This window comes from Falco biarmicus, chromosome 9 (assembly GCF_023638135.1).
Source record: "Falco biarmicus isolate bFalBia1 chromosome 9, bFalBia1.pri, whole genome shotgun sequence".
NCBI lineage: Eukaryota > Metazoa > Chordata > Aves > Falconiformes > Falconidae > Falco > Falco biarmicus.
Window position 1 is genome coordinate 4,796,772 of NC_079296.1, and position 16,686 is coordinate 4,813,457.

A 16,686-nucleotide genomic window follows, 5' to 3' on the forward strand; every position below is an offset into this window, starting at 1 on the left:
AAGACTTAAGAAGCACGCAGGGAAGAACAAACCTGCCACAGTTGGGAAAATGAACCTTTGATCTCCCTGCCCCTTAAGCCTCCTTTAACGGGGGTGGCAGGTGCTCCCCCCCGGGGCAGCCTGTCCGGCTGACTCTCTCGGGGCCAGGGCCCGGCATGGGGACTCTGCTCCCCGTTGCTGCTGTAGCACAGGCAGAAAATCATGTAAAGGGTGGCAGGGTCCCAGCTGTCCCCCTCCCCTGCCTGTTCCTACACAGCCCACTCAGGGGGTTTTGTGGGTTTTTTTTGCAGGGGGGGGCAGAATCCCCCATTTGAGTCCTTGCAGGGAGCCAGAGGGGGAAGTCAGCCCCACACCCCATGGCAGCTCCTCCTTGGGTCAGCCGGTGCGAGGCGTCGCCTGCCGCCTGGTTATCAGAGCCCTGCAGATGCTAAGCCCCACTTGGGGCTTCTTTTTGCAAAACCTTAATGGGATTTGAAGAAATGAAAGGCTTTGAATATCTGCAGGTGCCGAGCCAGAGCGCGGCTCATCCTGGGTGAAAATGAATGCGGATCCTCCGGCTGGGAGCGAGCAGAGGTGGCTTGCGCGGGGCAGGCGGCTGTGCTGTCCAAAGCCAAGGGTTTCAGAAAAGGTCAGGGCTTTTGGATAGCAAAAGTCTGATGTGAATCTGAGTGGGTCTGGTTGGGAGGGAGAAGCTGCAAAATGCAGGCAGAGCCATGCTGGGAAGCCAGCCTTCCTTTCCTTCTCCTCCTTGCTGTGCTCCCCATCTCTCCAGCGCTGCCAAAACAGCTCTGTGCCATGCTCGGTTCCGGGTGTGCATCCTTGCAGCACCGCGCTGCCTTGCTGTAGGGTGACCTGACCCACCGGGAGGCTCCAGGAGCCAGGCCAGGGACAACGGGGACTAAGGAGTTTGTAGTTGTCCCTTTCCAGCTGCATTGCTCTTGCAGGGGGAGAGGTGAGCGTTTTGCAGACCAGAGAAGGAATCACTGGCACACTCAGGCACCCGCAGGGGCTGCAGCCCAGCCGAGCCCTCCCTGTCCCCAGTGGCACCACGGGGTGAGCTGGAACCAAAGAGCAGCAGCCTTGTCCCAGTTCTGGGGGCTCTGTGGAGCTCAGGGCTCGCCACAGCCAGTGTCTCCCAGCCCCCTGCCAGCTTGATGAGGCCACTGCCAGGTGCCCAAAGCAGGGATAAGCAGAGGTGTCCAGCCTGCCCAGGCTGCTGTATCCATCCCTCCCTTCTCTCCCTCCAGGTAACCCTTTCTCATCCCTGCTGGACCCCACTGGGCACCGCTCCCCAAATCCCCGCATCCCACTGCCCTCTCTGCCCCAGCCGTGAGCACCGGCCGTGGGTCATGCTCTGGCCGGGAGACCTGTTTTGGCTGCAGGGGAGCCACGACAGTAGGAAGCAAAGGTCCAGTGATGTCCACGGGTGCTCGGGAGCTAAAGCCACCCTCACCGAGGGCAGGTGCTCCCCAGGGGCCCCTCGAAGATGGGCCAGCCCTTGGGGAGGATGGCAGCTGGGGGGATGGGGCTGCAGGGTGGTGGGGAAGGGCAGGGGGCTGGGCACAGGGTGGGGGAGCTCATGACATCCAGCTAATTCTCCTCCCGGACAGGCCGGATCTTCATCTCGGTGAACTTGAGGGAGTACTGCCAGCCGGTCCAGGAAGACCACTCGATGCCGTCGGCATAGGAGCTGTGGTGGCCCTTGAGGTACTGACCGTTGAGGTTGGAGGTGTGGCAGTTGCGGTACCACCAGGCACCGTGGTAGAAAGCTGCACAGTTGTTCTCCGAGTGGTCGTTGTCCAGGTCCTTGGTGGTGAACTTCATCCCATTGTGCTTCAGGAAGGAGTCACCTGCCCCGGGGGAGAGGAGCCGTGATGGGCCCTTCCTGCCCCTCACTCTGCCCTTGGGCTGGCTCCTGCCCCATGGGGCTCCCCTGGGCACCCCCATGGGGCTCCTTTGGTGAGGTACAGGGCACTGCGGGTCACCCACCCTGCAAACGCCCAGCTGCAGCCCCTCTCCTGCCTCCAGCTCCCTGGCTCCAGGGATGTCTGGTGACACCTCTGGCTCCAGGGATGCAGCTGGTACCCGCACCAGTGCCAGAGGAGACTGCTAACACCCTAGCGAGGGGGTTTGGTGGCTGTGGGTTCCCCCTGCCCCATGGGACCAGTGCGCCCCACCACCCTACCTGCCGTCCCCGAGTAGTCGGCGACGGAGACAGGGTACCCATCCTCCTCGGGGTCAACAGAGAAGAGCCCCACGCCAAAGCTGCCGTAGTGGGCAAAGGCGGTGCCGTTGTCAAAGTCTTCCAGGTCAATGCGGAGCTCGTAGCTGCCCTGCACCGTCAGCACATGGATCCGCTTCAACCCTGTGGCAGAGGGAGGAGGTGAGTGTGGGGACCCTGGTGGGGTTGGGGTGGCCAGGGGTCCCTGGGGAGGGGGCATCGGGTGGGACAGGGAGCGGTTCCCACCCTCCAGCCCTTGCTAGGCAAGCAGCCCCATCGCTTTCCCTGGCTCTGCGCAGCCACCCGGTCCCCTCCCCGCCTGCCCAGGGGACAGAGGACATGAGTGCTGCCCAGGGGGGTCTCGGTGTCCCTTCAGAAACCTGGGACCTCCCAGGGGGGCTGGGAGGGTGGACAGGCTTTGCCAGCCTGCCCAGGAGTGAGCGCTGCCAGCCCCACGCACCTAACCAGTGCTCTCCCGTCAGCTTCCCAAAGCCATCCCGGTAGGCTTCCCAGCCACGGAAGAAGTTCACAGAGCCGTCCTCCCGCCGCTGAAACACCTGGGGAGACACGCGGGGCATCAGTCATGGGGCTGCTCTGAGCCCGGGCACCCCGAGCAGCCCCCCAGCTCCCCACCATGCTGCCCAGCCCTCCCCACCGCTACCTTATTAGACATGGGCACAAATTAAACCCTTTCAACTCAGTAATTACCCGGGGGATGATGGCGAGCAGGTCCCCAGGGAAATGCCGGATCATTATCCGCCGGCTCCCAGGGATGAGTGAATCGGTTCAGACAGAACTCTTCACTGGATCCTCCCTCCGCCTGGAAGCAGGAGCAGAGCTTGGGAAACCCGCGGTGTGTCCCTGCGGGAAGGTGGCCGGTGCCCCCGGGACGGGTGGGCACCTGGCTAGAAACAGCCTGGGCTCTGCCGCTGCCTGTGTGAGCAGGGGTACGGACAGACGGACGGATGGACGGACGGATGGATGGATGGCAGGAGTTGAGATCTGTCCCCGCAGCATGTGCTGCCCAGGTCAGTCCGAGCCATCCCGCGAGGAGCAGGACGCTCGGTACCGCGTAAAACTGAACAGCTGATTTCCCCCTCCTGGGTCTCCGCGCTCTCCTGGGCAGCCGCCCCATCATCGGGCATCGTTCCTGTGGTAGCCTCGTTAGTCTCCCAGAGAAATTAACTGTGGGGCACTGACTGCCCCGGCTCCTGCAGAGCCCCCAAATCCCAGCCAGATCCCCGGGGCTCAGTGAGGCTTTTCTCCTCGGAGCCTTTCCTTTTTTCTCTCCCGTCTGCTTATCGACATGTTGTGCCTTGTGTGTTTCATCCCCTTTTATCCATAGTTTCGGGTTTGATTTATTGACAGTGATCCAGAAAATGCTGCTCCGTGTCTAACCATTTGAACTTAATTAAGCCTCCAGCCCTAGATTAATTGCATTAAAATTGGCTGAGCCAGCCTGCCCGATTCCCACCAAGTGCCACACTCCCGTGGCTGCAGAGGGGGCGGCCAGGGCACCTGGCGATTTAGGAAGAGCCATCCCATGCCCTGGCAGCCGAGGGGCCAGAGCACCCCGTCTTCGGGGGGGGGGGCTGTGCCGCCAAGCCCGTTCCTGCTCCCAGCATCCCACCCAGCTGCCACCAAGCCCCTCGCCAGCCGGGAAGCTGCCGTGTTTGCTCCCCCACAGGGATGCTCCTTTGCTGCCTTCCCCGAGCCGCTCCTGCCCTCCTGCCAACGCAGGGTTTCATCCCGGCACATGGAGCAGACCCAGCCTGTGAGCTTCACGCTGGTTTGCCCTTCACCAGACAGGCATTTCTGGAGCCATGGGTGCCCGGTGCAAGCTCCGGCACACTCCTCGGCATGGCACAGCTCTGATCCTGCTGTACTTACCTTCTAGAATTAGAGCCTTAATTTTTATCCCTGCATTGAGCACTTGAGAAGCTGTGGTTAAGCCTGTTTAAAGGGGCTTTCTTCAGGCTTGCTGGGAAAGGGGGATGGCACGGCTGGACGGGGGCCCAAAGCTGATTTTCCCCGGCCGGCACTGGCTCCAGTGCTGCTGCGTGGGGAAGGCGGCTGAAGCGGCACCGATGCCCCCTCTTAATCGGCTTTGACCCCCGGCTGTAAATAGGCCAATTGCCTGAGTGGTGCCCAGGGAGCCATGTAGGGCACATCGCCGCTGGCTGAGCCTCAGCACCTCTTGGCAATCACCCTGGGCACCGCAGGGGCCCTCGGTGCCCTGCTGCCTACCAGGCTCAGCCCCAGGGGGCTTGAGACCGGGTTGGCAGGGCTAGTGGGTGCTGAAGGTCCTGTGTCCTCCTGAGCCTCCTGCTCCATCCTCATCATCTCTTGTGCACAGGGACATGGGAGCCTCCTCCACCCCTGTGCAGGACACTGCGTGCACCAGCATGCTGCGTGTACCGGTGACCTGCAGGCTCGCCACACGCTCCCAGCCCTGCCTGGCTGCTCTTTTCCTCCTCATCAAATATGCATCACCCCCTCTTAAGCAAAAAGGATTTCCTTCCCTTCTTTAAAGGCAAAGCTGAAATATTTATCTCCCCCGCTCTCTACCTCCCCCAGTCGCGCTGAGCTTGCAGGGCAAGGCTGGGCTCCTGCAAATCACCAACCCAGGAAAATGGGTTAAAACCAGAGAAAAGCGGGAGCGCCAGCCTGTGCCTGCCATGGCACTGGTGCGAGGTGCGTTGTGCTCCCTCTCCCTGCAGCCCCCACCAAATCCTGAGCAGGCTCAAAAGCCAGCCACAGCCGGGGCAGGCGCCTGGCCATCCCCTTCTGCCACCACAGTGCTCAAGCTCCTGGCCAGGTTTTTGGCAGCTGCGGCGCAGACCCCAGCCCCAGCCCCACGGCGTTCCTCTGGCCCCTGTCACAGCGGGGAGACGGGGAGACCGGCTGCAGGTTCAGCCGTGGAGAAGACAAACTGGGAGCATAGTGGGAGCCAGTGTCCGGGAAGTGCCGACGCTGTGTGACAGCCTGCGGCCACCACGGCTGGCAGCGCTGCCCGTGCCGGGGACACGGCTGCTCCTGCCTGTCCCTGCCAGCACAAGTGTCTCATTGCCCTGCATGGCGACACATAAATCACATCTTTTGGAAGCAGCACCCATTTCCCCAGGCTCGTCTCACCCACTGCCTTCGGCTGCCCCCAGCCCATGTGTAAATGCATCAGTGTCTGCTCAGATCCCCCAGCCCGCTCCAGGACCCCTCTGGCAAGTGATGAGCAGGCTGGGCGAAGCCGTGCCCGTGAGCATCCCTGGCACAGCCGGTGCCTGTGAAGCTGGAAGCTGTCACTTAACATTACCACAGCCCTCATCCTGCTGGCACAACCTTTTCTTCCGCATCCTTCAGCTTTCCCACCACTTCCCAATACGTGCCGTACATGGACAATGATGCTGAGGCGGCCAGAGCCATCACAGCACTGTTGCTTACAGGGACAAGATGCTGATCCCAGGGGCTTTGCCCCGGCCGGGCAGTGATGGAGGCACAGGGGCACTGGGAGCAGTGTGGGGCATTTGCAAAAACTTCCAAAGACAAGAAGCGTGTGAAGAAGCAACCTTTTCAGGCTGCCCGGGATGCTAAGCCTCCTCTGCCCTCTGTCACCCCATTATTGCTTTAATAAAGTGCCAGAGGTGAGTGTCAAAGGGGGGAGCTGGGGTCGGGCTGGGCAATTACTTGGCTGCAGCCTGGAGCTGCCATGCAGCTTAGGTCAGCCCGGGGGAGTTGCTGCAATTAAAGTCGGTGCTGAGTGCGGGACATGGATGCTCCCGTGGGTGCTGGTGGGCACGGACCTGGACCCATGCCCCAGCTGGCTGCAAATGTGGCCCTGCTGCTGGTAGGCAGGACTGAAGGGGGGATAAAACGGACTGGGGGGTTGTGCTGGGGGCTCCCTGGCTCTTCCCTCCCACATCTCTTTGCCTTCATGTCATCCTGCCCTGCACGGACACTGATGCTGGCTGCCCTCCCTGACAGATTTCTGCTTTCCTACTAAGCAAACCAGGCAGCAAACAGCCCCAGAGCTGCGCGGGGGCTCCTGCTGCCCAGGCTCGCAGGGAGGTGTTGGTCCGGCAAGGGCTGTGCCTCGCTCAGCCTTCCCGACAAAGGGGATGGGTAACCACCGGGGACCCTGCCTCTGGCAAGGGGACAGGGTGACACTGCAGATCACGCTGTGGGGACGGGGAGGTGCTGAGCAGCATCCAGTGAGTGACCCTGGCCAGGTTTCTCCCCAGTGATGGCTCTTCCCCCTACCCCGCTCCATGTGGTCTCTAAGCCGTCCATGCAGGCTAAAGCTTAGCTCAGCAACTCCCAAGTTTCTGAGTCAAAATTGATTCAGCTGCTGCCATTGCTTCCACCCACCCACCCACATGCAAATAAGCCCAAATGTCAGGAGTAATCGCTTTGGAGGAGGAGGAGGGGAAGGAAATTTCCCAGGCTCTGCACCATGGTGCTCAGCTGTGCCACGGCTTTCCTGGAGCCTGGGTGATCCAGTGCCCCAAGGACACCCCCACATCTCCAGCCCCATGGGGGACGGCTGAGATACCCCCTGCACCCTAAGGGACCAGAGGAATGTCTGGGAGCCTCTGCTGCAGAGCAGCCCTCAGAAATGGGAGCCTGGGGTGAGCACCCTCGGCCCCGCTCTGGATGCGCCTGTCTCGGGAACGCCAGGATTCGGCACCGGGTTGGGGTCTTCAGCCCTGGTCAAGGCAGGGCAAAGCGGTGGTGCTACCTGGCTGCGATGCTGCCGGCAGTGCCAGGCTGGCCCTTCTGCCAGCTCCCACGGTGCTGCTGGGTGTAAAATCATTTGCTTCACCCCCTCCCCAGCCCAGCCAGAGCCCTCCGAGCTGCAGCAGCTTTAAATAAGCCTCTGAGTATCTCGCTAATCACCTTGGGCTGCTCTTCAGGCAGTGCTTGGGCTCAGCAGACTGTGCACAGGGTTTGCAAGGACCCTCCCCACCCTGGGGAGCCGGTGGGGTCCCCTCCTTTTCCCTCTGTGAGCCCCCTGGGAGCTGGCATCCCCAGGGCTGTGCTGTGCCTCAGTTTCCCCCCTAGAGCTGCTGGTACCAGCCTGTGCATGACAGGTTGCTCCTGCCTGGGGTGGGCTCCTGGCAGACCGAGGTCAAAGGCTCGTCGGCCCCCCAAGGGCAGGGGGGCTAAGCTCCCTCCTGGCACTGCATAAAGCTGCTTAGGGGAATCAGATCGTGGGGGATTTGTTTCCTAGAACACCCAGCTGGAGGGGTGCTGGCTGGCTTGGCTCACCCACCATGTCCTCAGGGGAGAGGCTGCCTGCCCACCCCTCCCCATGAGCCCACCGCCCCTTCCCTGGGACCCCTTTGCTGCCCTGCCAGCACCTGGGGCGATGCCCTCCTGGGTAGGGCAAGGGGGTCTCCAGGCTTGGGGCTACCAGAGCATCCCCCCCGCTCCCTGCCCCCGTTACTGTGATTACAGGGCAGCTGGGGAGCGAGTGAATCAGCGTGGCACCAGAGGCACCCCTGCGTTAGGCAAGGCAAAATGTGCTGGGTTTGAGGTCTGTCCTGAGCTCCCCAGGACCACGAGGATGGGGCAAAGCACAGCCATTCGCCCCATGGCACAACTGCAGCTACGCCATGCCCCAGCAGGCTGCCGAGAAGAGCGAGCGCCGGTCATGGCATCCAGCTCCCTGCCTGACACCACCCGCCAGCCCCAGCCAAGCTCCCCAAGCCTCCAGCCAGTGGCACCAGGTGGCTCTGCCGAGGTGACACGGACAAGCCCGAAGCCTGCTTGCCCGTGGGACCAGGCACCCTGTGCACAGCCAGACCCTGTTAGCTGTCCCCACCCCGATGACACATCCAAGTGCTGAGAGCGACATCTCCCACCCCCAGCATCCCGATGCAGGGACAGCCCGTGGCTGGCGGTGGCATCACCCAGTGGCCCCCAGCACGGTGGCAGCTCACCGTCCAGCCGCCCCCATCAGTCGTCATGTCGCAGTAGACCTGGAAGCCGGAGGGGTAGTGTGTGGGGAAGATGGAGTAAATCCCATCCTCTTGCTGTCCACTCGCATAGATGTCAAAGCAGTCTCGGGGCCGGGAGCCTGCAGCGTGGCGTTGGGATGGGGTGGGATGAGGGGAAAGCTGGTTAATTAATGATCTAATTTAATGTCTTGCCATTTCTTTCAGGCTCTTAACCTTGCTGCCAGCTCTAGTTGGCGGCTCGGTGCTGCCTTGCTCTTTCCCTTGTTTCTCCTCTGATGCTCAGGGTGAGCAGTGCCCGGGGGGACACAGCCACCACGGCACCCCCCGACCCCAGCAGCCAGCTGGGACTGACCCCATGTCCCCATGTGACGGCAAGGGCTTGTCTGGGACCCAGTTGGGGAGGAGGGAGCCAAGGCCCAGAGGTAGCTGCAGGCTGTGCGGGCACACGCTCCCAGCCCTGGGACAAACTTACTCAGCTTCATCTTAAGCAAATTGTGATGAATGTGACTCTTTGTTGTGAGCCCCCTGCACCCAAATGAAGGCAAATGGTTGCTTCTTGCTTCGCTTTCACCCCAGCTATGTCTTCCTGGGGAACGTGGGGGTGTGCAGGGGCATGAGGTGGCTTTTGTGATGGCTTTGCAGGCTAGTTAATGGGCAGCTGGGGGCTGCGCGGTGAGAAACACCCCTCCTAGGACACAGCTTTCCATCTCCCTCCTGCTTTATTTCCCCCACCTCCTTGCCAGCCCTACTGCTGTATAAAACCCCTTCTCCAGCCTGGTTTTCCCCATCTCAGGTGGTTGTCTCCCTCCCCTCTGCCTGCCAGGAGCAGCCCCAAGCGCATCCCTCTCCCCGGGGACCGATGGGGATGCCACCTCACCATTGGAGCAGCCCCGGGGCCGCGCTCCCCTGGCTGGTGCTCGCTGCAGGTCGGCCTTGAGCCGGGGCCGGGCACTGCCACGCTCCTTTTGCAGCATGTCGAGGATGTCACTGACGGAGCTCACCAGCCGAGCCATGTTGGTCTGGCTTTCCGAGAGTAGCTGTGGGCAGGCAACACACGGGCAGACAAGGAATTGTGGTTAAATGTTGTTAAACCCTTTCCACTCCCCAGCCCCTTGACCACCCTGCCATGAGGATGCTCTGCTCGCTCCCACGGCTCCCTGAGTGCCTGCAGGCAGCGATGCTCCCTGCCAGGGTACAGGCTGGTGGGGACATAAAAGCCACAGCAGATCCCATATAGCTTCTCTGGTGCTTTTTGGCTGGGTGTCAGGGTCCAGATAGAGCCTATTGCCAGCAGGGCTGAGAAATCCCCAAACTGGTGTGCGTTGGTGCCACCAGCCTGTGGGATAAAGGGCATCTCTGGGCACGGGACAGGATCGCGTAGGCGGCAGGAATAGCTGTGTCCTGAGACAGCCGCCAGCTCTCTGCCGTCCCCTGAGGTGACCCAGGCCAGGCGAGTGACATGGGGTGGCCATGGCAGAACGGCAGGATGGGGAGTGAAACAGCGGGGATGGAGCAGCTCCGGCCAGAGGGAGATGACCACCAGGAGTGACAGGCACCGAGCTGAGCATCCAGCCGCACCCTGGGTCTTGCTATGATACCCGGCAGACCCCTGGCATACCCAGGTAAGCATTTCAACACAGCTCTTTAGCTGGGAAATTTTGGGGACATAAATAAGGGGCAGGGGCTGACTGCTGCATGAACCGCTCTTGGGATGATCCTGTGCTGTGCTCAGCTCCGCTCAGAACCCCCAAACTGGACCTAGAGCCGGGAGACCCGCAACGTGGGAGGCTGCACACCCAGCTTGCTGGCACCGGGGTGGTTTGGCAGTGAGACGCAGGCAGCTGATGAGCTGGAGCTGGAGCTGTGCTTCCTAACTCGCAGTTCCCAAGCACTCGCCTTAAACCTCAGCTCCTTCTGCTGGAAGTCTCCCCTGCAAGCAGCCATCCCGCCAGGGGCATCGGGACAGGGGGTCTGTCCCCGAGGAGCACCGCGCAGCACTGCCAGCCCTGGCTCACCTGGATGAGCCTGCCCTGCTCTCCCTGCAGGGCGCTGAGCTCCTGCCCCATGGCACTGTGCCCCTTCTTGAGGCCATCGCAGTCGGCACGCAGCTGCACAGCATGCGTCAGCAGCTTGGCCACCTCGTCCGCCACCGTGACCAGCAGGGCTTTCTGCTGGCTCTTGGTGGCTTTCACCTCAGCATCGTGGTCAGTGACGGCGCGCAGCAGGGAGGTCTGCAGCCCCTCCAGGCGCCCGAAGGTGCCCGCCGCATCAGGGCAGTTGGGGTCAATGAAGATGTTGATGCGGGAGCTGTCGGCTTTCTCAATGGTGACCAGTGCATTGGCTTCCTCAGGGTTGGTGCTGATGACAGGGGGTGACTCGGTGACGGGCGTGTGGTAGTGGTTCATGAAGAGGATGGCCCCCGTGACTGTCACTGCCAGGAGGACGGCCACCGAGAGCAGGACGGTGCACAGGATATACCCGCAGCTCATCCTCTGTGGACAGAGAGACGGACACCATCGGGACCCACCCAGGCAGACCCATCCTGCTTGCTTTCATCCAAGAGGTGCGTTCACAGGCTTTGGGGGGTCCAGCAACGAGGGAGGTGACGTTGGAAATGGGGGGGGTGGTAGAGGAGGGAACACGGGGACCCCAGGGAGCCCTGCGGTTCTGCCAAGGATGCACAGGCCACGGGCGAGTGCTCATCAAGCAAAGCGGCTAAACCCACCTGGGAGCCAGAGGTATGAAATAATAAAGAAGGTGAATGCACGGCAGCCACCGGCTCCCACTGGCATGTTTTATTTAAGGTGGCGATACTCAGCTGGAGCAACCCCAGCTCCCTGGGAGGTGCGTGCGGGGCTCCCTGCTGCCCTGGGCACAGACAGGGGGAGAAAAAGGGAAAACGCCACCTGTGTCCTCCAGAGCAGGGACTGCAGGGAAAGCAAGGAGGCGAGGGAAGGCAGGGGCTGTGCCCAGCAGCAAGGGGAGGCTGTGGGTTCATGCTGGGGCCAGGTCACCCTGAGAATCACAGGGACCCTCTCTGCATGGGGCATCTCCCAGCTGCGGCAAGGCATGCATACCCTTGCATGCTCGCTGCCTGCCGGAGGGGAGCAGAGCTGCTTCCAGAGCCCTGGGACCTGTCCCAGAGCCTCCCAGCGAGGGGGACCTGCTGTGGGAAAGGTCTCTGACCCGCCCCGAGCCCCTTCGCAGCTCTGCTGCTGCAGGGGCCCATTGGCCCAGCACGTGGGAGCTGCCCCATGCACACCAGGGGCCTTTTCTCCTTGCAAAGTGGGCAGTGCCCACGCCGCCAGCGCAGAGGGAGTGAGCTGCCACCCAGTCACATCAGCCCCCTGGTCCCCCTGCCACCTCCCCTTCTCATTACACCTGCAGGACAGAGGCTGTGATTTTCCCCTGACCCCAGCCATGGCTGTCATAAGGAATTGCAGGGCTGCCAGAAAACTGCAGATCCGGAGAGACAAAGACTACTTTCCCCAGAAACGTGGGGAAAATTGCTGCATCTGCAAAGATTTCCCAGGCCCTGTCCCCTCCTGTGCACATCTATCTGGAGTGACACCTTCCTTCAAGCACCCTTCGCTTCATTCCCACTCCTGCAACCGTTTGCATTAAGGTGACCCCGGCTGCGGTGGGGCTGGCCAGCCAGGGTCTGGGTGGCCGTGATGCCCCACCAGCCTCAGGGGATGCTCTGGGTTCCCCCCCGCCCCCAGCCCAGGGAGTGAAGCTGGAGATGCAGACAGCTCTGGGCTGAATGGAAAGCCACCCTGCAGGGACCTCTGTAAAGCAGCAGCCCCAGGCTCAGCCCCTTGGCGTGCATTAAAAGGAGATGTCAAAGGCAATAAGTGGAGTTTTGGCAGGCAGAGGGTCAAGGAGTTTGCCCTGGGTTTGTAGACATGGAGCCCTGGCTTGGGGCATGAGGGGCACCCAGGAGCAGCAGGATGGTGGCAGACGGAGGTGAGAGATGCCCAGCCCTGATACCCTCAAGTGAATACCTGGGACCAGGGCTCGACCCAGCCCCTCAGCACCCTTCAAGCACAGAAGTGACAGGAGGGACGGCTGCTGACTGGAGGGCAACGTCAGGTGGTTTGGGATCTGTGGGGTGAGCAGTGACCATGTCCCTGTGGCTATCTTGGCTATCACAGCACCTCCAGCTCTACAGCTCTGCACCCCCCCACCCTGCATGCTGCTGCTCCCCACCACACTGATGTCCCCAATTCGAAATGTGCTTGCCAGGACACACAGATGGGCTAATGATGGCCGAGAGACCCGTCTGAGCATTAAGGGTCTCAGGAGCAGAGCCGTGCACGGCCCACACTCCCTTTCCCACAGCCGCACAAATCCCAACCGGGCTTTAACACACCAAAATCCTGCAGCTCTGGCCAGCAGCTGTATCCAGCTGTTTTCCAGCCTTGGAGCCCCAGCATCACTGCCCTCCCACTGGGAACTGGGGCAGGAACCAGGGGCCAACCCCCTTTGCAAGTGACCGACAGACCCACGCCAGTGGCAGCTTGGTGAGTCCCACAGTGTGATGCTGGCAGGTTGTGTTACCTGGCAACCTGCACTGGGGAGAGGAGGGAAATGCTCAGCTAGCGCCACCAGTAATGCTCCAGACTGGGGTGTGGGTCCCCCTAAACCTCCGCAGCACCTCAGCACCGCAGCTGCGTGCCCAGCTCCCGGCACAGGGCCCTGAGCCCCCTCTCCTGCACGCTCCAGCCCCACCACGGCCACAGCCCTCATGACCCCAGGGGTTTCTGCTGCACGTTGCACGGCCTCTGGTTCCTGGATCTTCTCAACAAGACTTTCAGGCAGCTGCAGGACATCCCCCTGCCCCGGTTACTGATGTCCCCTGGGAACATCCATTGGGCTAGAGATCCCAATGTCTCCAAATCATTCCTTCCTAAGGAAAGCAGAAGCTGCGAGACTAGGAGGTGCTCGGGATGAGCAGAGCTTCACTTGCAAACCTGCTCAGGAGCTGGGGCTGGAGCTTGGTAGAGAGCCCAAGGCAGGAACCAAGGCACTGTGGTTCCCCTGGTACAAAGCTGAGCCAGGCTCTCCATGCCCTGTGCTGGCTCAGCCAGGAGCTCTGTGCTTGGCCACCCATGGGGGCCAAGTCCTTGGTGTCCCAGCCACACCGCACCAGCACCCTGCAGGCTGCCCTGCACCCGGGGGCTGTAGGTTCCCGCAGTCCCATCACCCATCACCTCTCCCAAGCATCCCCCAGCCTCCCCAGCCAGGCAGACAGGCAAGCGGCTGTGCTGGGGATGGGAGACAGCAGCTCCACCACATGCAGCCTGCAAGGAGGGAAGGACACGGGCTGCCTTGTCCCTGGGGCAGCTGGCGCAGAGCTTGGCAGTGGGCTGGCCCCTGGGGAGCGTGGACAGGCGGTGGTGGCAAGAGGCTGAGCTCTGCCATGGGAGATACTCTTTGATGAGGAGGAGCCCTTTGCTCCTGGCAAAACCGCTGCCCTTTGCCAGCTTGCCTGCTGCGCTGCGGGGTGGGAGGCAGCGATGGTGGGCAGCCCTGGCGCTCTCCGCCTGAGCTGTGCCCTCAGCCAGGCACAAACCAGGACCCCGGCTCTGCTTCTGAGGCAGGTGGGCACTGGTTTGCATTGCCCAGGCTCAGCTGCTGGGGCAAACTTTAGCCCAGGTGCTCGCACCTCACTGCCACAGTCCACCCAGCTCCGAAGGAGCCCCAGGGCAGCAAGGGCCAGGCCCCCATTCCCCAGCCCACTGCTCACTCCAGAGCGGCTCCGGCAGCACGTTTGGCATCCCAGCTGCTTGCCCTGCGCTGCTCCGCTGCCCCCGAGCCTCGCCACCCTCCCTGCCCACTCTGCTGCCGCTCGGCTCTGTGCAGGGCTGCAGCCCCCAGCCCTGCTCAGGCTGGGGCAGGGGCTGTACCCCAGCTGCCCCCCTGCTGCTACCCGCGCCCTCCTAGAGCCCAACGCCGTGGATGGAGGCAGAGGAACCGAATCCCGCTCCTGTTACCTGCTCTCCTCCGTCATCCAAAGCCTGCCTGCTCCTGCTCCTAGGCACGGTGCGCTTTGCGGAGGGAGGGAGGAGGGGGAAGAGGGAGAAGGGCGAGGAGAGGAGCGAGGAGAGGAATGGGGAGGGCGAGCGGGGGAACCGGAGCCGGCTCCGTGGGTGACACGCAGGCGGGCTGGGATGGGTCCCACTGGAGCTTACTGGGGGGAAGCCCAGCACCGGCTGCACAGCACACTCGGTGCCTCCTTCGCATCCCCCTGCATGAGCCACCGGCTCGGGGCCGTGGTGGGGCTGGGTCCATCCTGCCCAGCGCCCCCCGGGGCCGGGGGGCCACAGCCGGGAGCTCCAGCCGAACGGCACCGCTCGGAGTCCTGCTCGGGGGCCTGCCGCGGGGGGGGGGGTGGGGGGGCTGCGGGGAGAGCGAGGTTTCTCACCCGGAGGGTCTCCCGTGGCCCTGGGGGTGGGCAGCCCCTCTCCAGCGAGGCGAGGGAGCCGCTCGGCGCGGGTGGGCTGCTCGGGCGGGGGAGGGCTGTGCAGAAGGGGGGCAGGCAGGAGTGCTCTCCTGCACGGCCGGGGTGGGAGGTGGGGGGGCAGGTGGCAGACCCGGGGGCGAGTGTGTCTCACGGCTGCTGTTCCCCCCCGCGCCCAGCACCGGGGCGCGGAGCAAGGGCAGGTACCGCCGGCTCTGGGCTCCTTCCCTGGGCTCACAGGCTCCAGCAGGACCCGCCTTGCCCCAGCTCTCCCCAGGCGCGCCTGCCCACGCTCCGCACCCCTTCCCTTCCCGTCCAGAGGGCGGGCAGGGCGGCTGCCATGCCTGCCCGCACCGTCCTGCACTGCCCGCACTGCCCTGCCTGCCCCGGCCATGCCTGCCCGCACCGTCCTGCCCTGCCCTGCCTGCTCCGGCCATGCAGCCCTGCCCGCACTGCCCTGCCTGCACCGTGCTGCCCTGCCTGCACCGGCCATGCCTGCCCGCACCGTCCTGCACTGCCCTGCCTGCTCCGGCCATGCAGCCCTGCCCGCACTGCCCTGCCTGCACCGTGCTGCCCTGCCTGCACCGTGCTGCCCTGCCCTGCCCTGCCCGCACTGCCCTGCCCTGCCCCGGCCATGCAGCCCTGCCCACACTGCCCTGCCTGCCCGCACTGCCCTGCCTGCCCCGGCCATGCAGCCCTGCCCACACTGCCCTGCCGTGCCCTGCCCGCGCTGCCCTCACTGCCCTGCCCGCGCTGCCGTGCCGTGCCGTGCCGTGCCGTGCCGTGCTGGGGGGGCCGTACGCGCCCCCCGGAGCGGTCCCCGGCGCTGTGCGAACAGGCTCCCCCGCCCCCGCCGCAGCTCTGCCCCCTCCGCCGCACCCCGCACCGCCGGCATCCCCCCAAACGCACCCGGGGGAGGGGTCCGGGGGGGGCGGGCAGCCGGGGGTCCCTGAAGCACGCGGGACGGCGCTGGCCGCAGCAGGGAGCCGAGGTGCCCCAGCCCTTTCCAGGGGTTATTTCCAGCGGTTGTCCAGGGCCGGGGGCAGCCCCGAGCATCGCCTGCTGCCGGGCCGGGGGCTGCCCGCCGCTGCGGGCCGGGGGCTCCGGCTGCAAAGAAATTAACTCCCTAATTCGGGAGGGGGGGGGGGGGGCGGACACCGGCTGCGAATAAATACAGTCCATAAATCGGGGCGGGGGGAGGCAGTCCGGGGATGTCGGCACGGGGGTGTCCGGGGACCAGCCCACCCAGCCGAGGTGCACGGGGATAAAAAACTCGCTGAGGGACCGGGGGTGGTGGTGGCGGTGTCTGTGGGACCCCCGGGCCGGCCCCTGCCCCGCAGCCCCCCGCCCGGTACCTGCGATTTCTCCTGCTGCCCGTCCTCAAGTTGCGAGGCTCCTCCCATGGTTTTCCAGCGCTCGTTCCCCATCGTGTCACCAACTTCCAGCCCAAGTGCCCAGACCCCCCCTCAGGACCCCTCGGTGGCAGCGCAGCCCCCGGCCCGCCCGCGCTGCCCGGCTGGCCGCGGCGGGAGGACGGGCGGCGGCGGCGGCGGCGGAGGAGGAGGAGGAGAGGGAGGAGGAGGAGGAGGAGGAGGAGGAGGAGGAGAGGGAGGGAGGGAGGACACGGGCACGGACACGGGGGTGGATCTTCCCTCCCCACCCGCCCCGCTCCCCCCGGGGCTCCCCCGGCCCCGCCGCGGGGATAGCGCCCGGTGATGCCCCGGCGACTCGCCCCGGCTCCCCAGCACAGCCCCGCGACCCTCAGCACTGCCCTGCATCCCCCCCGCCCCCCAGCACTGCCCTGGATCCCCCCGGCCCCCCAGCACTGCCCTGTGCGCCACCACCCCCACCCCCCCCCGCCCCCCATAGCTCTGGAGCCATCCTGGATCCAAGCCCCCCACCCTGTCACCCTGTCCTGGGTCTCCGCAGTTGCCCAGATGTGGCAGCACAGCTGGACGAGTGGCAGCAGGTAAGGCAGGGGTTGGTGCCAGTGGTGCCAGGGGTGTCACAGGGGGCCAGGGTCAGGTAAGGGCAGGGGGTACCCCGGG

The 16,686-nt window shown here is 64.0% G+C and overlaps 1 protein-coding gene across 1 annotated transcript; it reads right to left on the reverse strand.

Annotated features, from left to right (window-relative positions):
- Positions 1–276: 276 nt before the first annotated feature.
- FIBCD1 (fibrinogen C domain containing 1) lies at positions 277–16,196 on the reverse strand. The gene is made up of 7 exons (XM_056352971.1): positions 15,994–16,196; positions 10,191–10,667; positions 9,053–9,212; positions 8,158–8,294; positions 2,682–2,778; positions 2,186–2,365; positions 277–1,850 (listed from the first exon to the last, which is right to left on the reverse strand). Exons 1-7 carry the CDS (start codon positions 16,063–16,065, stop codon positions 1,591–1,593), a joined length of 1,383 nt encoding a protein of 460 aa, XP_056208946.1. The 5' UTR covers positions 16,066–16,196; the 3' UTR covers positions 277–1,590.
- Positions 16,197–16,686: the final 490 nt, after the last annotated feature.

Excerpts from the sequence above, each read along its gene's own strand:
- FIBCD1 (XM_056352971.1), bottom strand. The coding sequence starts at position 16,065 with ATGGGGAACGAGCGCTGGAAAACCATGGGAGGAGCCTCGCAACTTGAG. Across the intron at positions 2,779-8,157 it reads CTGATGGGGGCGGCTGGACG|GTGTTTCAGCGGCGGGAGGA; the intron begins GTGAGCTGCCAC and ends GTGTCTCCCCAG. Across the intron at positions 2,366-2,681 it reads GACGGGAGAGCACTGGTTAG|GGTTGAAGCGGATCCATGTG; the intron begins GTGCGTGGGGCT and ends CCTCTGCCACAG.